The sequence below is a fragment of the Capsicum annuum genome, unplaced genomic scaffold, assembly GCF_002878395.1.
Source record: "Capsicum annuum cultivar UCD-10X-F1 unplaced genomic scaffold, UCD10Xv1.1 ctg2389, whole genome shotgun sequence".
Lineage (NCBI taxonomy): Eukaryota > Viridiplantae > Streptophyta > Magnoliopsida > Solanales > Solanaceae > Capsicum > Capsicum annuum.
Window position 1 is genome coordinate 85,231 of NW_025830045.1, and position 3,922 is coordinate 89,152.

General features: G+C 27.3%; 1 protein-coding gene across 1 annotated transcript; it reads right to left on the minus strand.

The window, feature by feature from the left end:
- Window positions 1–330: 330 nt before the first annotated feature.
- LOC124890753 (2-oxoglutarate-dependent dioxygenase 19-like) lies at window positions 331–1,725 on the minus strand. Its single transcript, XM_047402553.1, has 2 exons — window positions 1,239–1,725; window positions 331–694 (listed from the first exon to the last, which is right to left on the minus strand). The coding sequence occupies exons 1-2, from the start codon at window positions 1,479–1,481 to the stop codon at window positions 455–457; spliced, it is 483 nt and encodes a 160-aa protein (XP_047258509.1). The 5' UTR covers window positions 1,482–1,725; the 3' UTR covers window positions 331–454.
- Window positions 1,726–3,922: the final 2,197 nt, after the last annotated feature.

Here is a 3,922-nt window from a genome sequence, read left to right on the forward strand (position 1 = left end):
AAATATGAATATATATATATATATATATATATATATATATATATATATATATAAACATCTACTTTCTAAATATTGAAAATTAATAAAACTAATTTAAAAATTAGATTGTAATTAATATTTTATGTAAACAAAGTTAAATTATATACACGTATATATATATATATATATATATATATATATATATATTATATCGGTTTGACTTTTTTTTTGTTAACACCAAACCAAATTAAGAATGGTCATTTTTTTTTTTTCAAACGCCAAACCAACCAAATTAAACCATAAGTCGATTTTTTTCTTGGTTTGGTTTGGTTCTTCGATTTGGTTTGACTTGACGGTTTGATTTGTACAACCCTACTAACAAGCACTAAGGAAAAGGACAATCTTGTACGCTAAAGTCCAGAAATATTACCAATTACTTAACATGTAAAAATATTTGCACTATCAGAAAGATAAATTACCTGTATCCTTGGGGTTTGCTTGGGGAGTGAAAATGAGGATGCACAAAGACCTTAAGATAGTCCCTCCAGAAGAAGACTTTCTCCTTGGAGATATTGAAGCTAGTCCCACATCTTATGGGGTCCAACACATGCTTCCCTTCGAACTCTTTCTTTTCTTCTTCTTTTAAGTCGAAAAATCCTTGAGTTCCATCAATCACTCCCTTCATCAAATTCTCTGGTATCCCATGGTTCACCACCTGTACCAGTAGACGTTTGAGAACATGTACAAATTAAATGTTTTAAAAAAGATTAGGTTAAAAATTTTTAATAAGAATACTTTACGATAAGTTCAAGTGTTCAATGGACATATGTAGTAATTTAAATATCTAGATGAAATATATGATAAGCTTAAGAGGTTGTTGACATATTTTGAGTAGAAATATTTTTTAACAACAACAACATAATCTGCACACTCCCAAAAGTAAGGTTTGGGGAGGATAGGTTGTTTTTGATAGACCATCGACTCCAAGTAAGCAATAAGAAAGAAGATACAGTAGTGAAGAAAGACTATGAAAAATAATTAGGAAAAGAACAACAACAACTGATGTAGTACAATAATTGAAGCAAAGAAAATAACATGTAATTGTAAAATCGAAGAAAACGATAGCAGGAGAGTACTAATAATAACTACTCACTTTTTATCTTAACGTTTAATAGCTTCTTATCTACCGTCATATCCTCGATAAGTCACAAGTGTGTCATGTAACAAAAAGAAATATATAAAAGCATATTCTACCATACCATGAAAAATCCCCAGTTTTGGCAAGCTTTGTTGAGGCTGTTGATAGCTTCAGAGCGTTGATGAAGATCAGTGGAGATGAGTTGAGAAAAATCAACGGTGGGGATGGAATTTGAATAATCATGTGGCTCAGATGTAGGGGAATCAGAGGGATAGATAGAAGAATTAACATAGTTAGAAGGGATAGATTTGAGATTTGGTGATTCAGAAAGTGTTTTCACACTAATGGATGGTTGAATTATCATTGGAGCCACAGTATACAATTTTAATTTTTGCTAAAAATGGTGGTATGTTAAATATTGTGTGCAATATGGAGATATCAATTGGCTTTTTTATAAGAGAACAACTACTTTATTTGCCAACGTATCCGCAACTATAACATACCAGGGCAACCTCACAAAATAAGATCGGAAAAGAATTGAATATACACAAATCTTAATTCTACATCAAAGGTATTCAAGGTGAAATAGAGAGATTGTTTCTATAGATAGGGGCTCAAACAAAAAAAAATCTAGAAAATAATGTAATGAAAGTATAAGAGATAATGGATAATAACAAAAACACCAAATAATAGTAGAATAGTACTATAACAAAATAATGTTATACTACTGCTGATTTAATTTATTTGTCTAGTTTTGATTTGAAATGAAGTTTAAAAAAGTAAAAAAGATTTTTATTTTAAATTAAGGATATATAAAATATATCAAAATGTCTTTTAATTTTGTAATCTTAAATGTATTACCTGAAAAATTAAAATTAAAAAATTATATAAAAAAGATAATTCTTTAAACGGACAAAAACATTCATATGAAAAGGTGGATGGTCAAATATTACATGCACTTGAGAACAAACAAGAAAAAAAACAATATTAACATCGCTACATGCTTAGCTGTTTCAGTCTATTAGAAAGCCAAGAAATTTTACAAGTATTGTAGCTTGTCTCAAATATTTCCAAGTTTCTTGGCTGTTTCATTTCCAAAATCACTTTGGGAATTTGGGACTTTTGCTAACATTAGGTTGAGCATCCATCGCTTCTATTCACTTTTAAAGTCTATCTGTTCAATTTATTATTTATCGATTTACAAACATGTTAAATTATTATAAAATTATTAAAATATTAATTAATTTATTTATTATTAATCGTTATTGATTTAATTATTGATCTAACCATTAATATTTCACACGAAAAATCATTGAAAGTCACTTATAATTGAGGTGTCAACCCAAATGAACCAACACATAAGTTGAGAAATTGTATCTTGCTCAAAAACAAATACTCCCTCCTCACTTTATCTTGTCACTAATTTCCTAATTGAATTTTTACTTTTACTTATTATTTTTAACATATCAAGAGAACTAGAGAAGACGATTTCTTTTTTCTTATTTTACCTTTAAAATTAATTACTTTTTTCTTCAAATTACTTTCAAAATATAATGTAAACATCATTTAATAGGGTTACTATGGTAAAATTACTATGTTATTAATTGTTTTTCTTAATAGATGTGTCAACTCAAAAAGTGACAAATAAAATCAAACGAAAAGAGTACCACCTTGTAGAATAATCAAGAGTTTGAGACAACAAAAAATAAAAAGTAAACTAAACTCTAAATCAAGTACTTTATATATTAAATGTAGTTAATATAATTTATTAATTACTATCAAGTTATCGATTAACCCGTTAAGAAAAACACCTCAAAATGTTAAAAATTGATAAAATATAATCAAAATCATTACCAAAATCCTTAAACTAATAACTCATTTTCATTAAATCAATTAGGTTATTGCGTTAATTCGATTTTAAACTGTCCTAAATAGTCTTTGTGAAGCTCCTGCTGGCTCCTTGCCGCATGGCAACAATAATTATAAAATTATATGTACTCCCTCCTCAGTATATTTGGCTTGATTTGGAGTATGAGAGTTAAATTAATTAATGTTTGATGTAAATTCAGACATAAGAAATAAAATTATTTGAAATAAAATTTACATATTTAGAAATTCAATAAAAAGTATCGTAGTCTCTTTCTCGATCATATATTTTCATGAAAGAAAATTGAAACATTGTTTGTTCATGAAATTTAGTCAATTTTTAAAAATCTATCTTTAAAATATTTTAATCTTCCAAAAACATGCTAGACCAAATTTTGAATTTCACTTTCACTCATACAATTTTAAAACTTCTCAAATAAAATGCATATCAAACACAACTTCAAGTTTCAAAAACTCTTTTGTTTTAAAAGGAAAAATCAATTAAATCTGTAGTCAAACACTAGCTAAATCACTTTAAATTAACAATGACATTTATTTTCGAAGTTTCAAGTTATAAGCCTTGATTAACTCAGAATTGCTCAAATGGTAAACACCCGTCACTTTCCACCTGAAGATTGTAAGTTCAGATTATCAATGAAGCAAAAAAAAAGCTCCTAGGCGTAGGGGTGAAAAAAGAAAAACTCAGAATTGGTTCTATCTCCTTTCAAAATATGTTATTGTTAAAACAACATAAATTTCAATTTTTTTGGAGCAAATTACTCTCTATTTCAACTCTTTTTGATATTATTAAAAAATTTTAATTTAGTCCACACAGATATATCTCATTTTCTCAAATACATCACTTAATTTTATATGAATACATTACATTCTTTAATTTCGGATGCATCATTTAATTTTATATGGATACATCACATTCCG

Bases quoted from the DNA above. Each gene is read 5' to 3' on its own strand.
- LOC124890753 (XM_047402553.1), bottom strand. From the start codon at position 1,481: ATGATAATTCAACCATCCATTAGTGTGAAAACACTTTCTGAATCACCA. The intron at 695-1,238 runs GTATGGTAGAAT...CTACTGGTACAG, and splicing joins AAAACTGGGGATTTTTCATG to GTGGTGAACCATGGGATACC.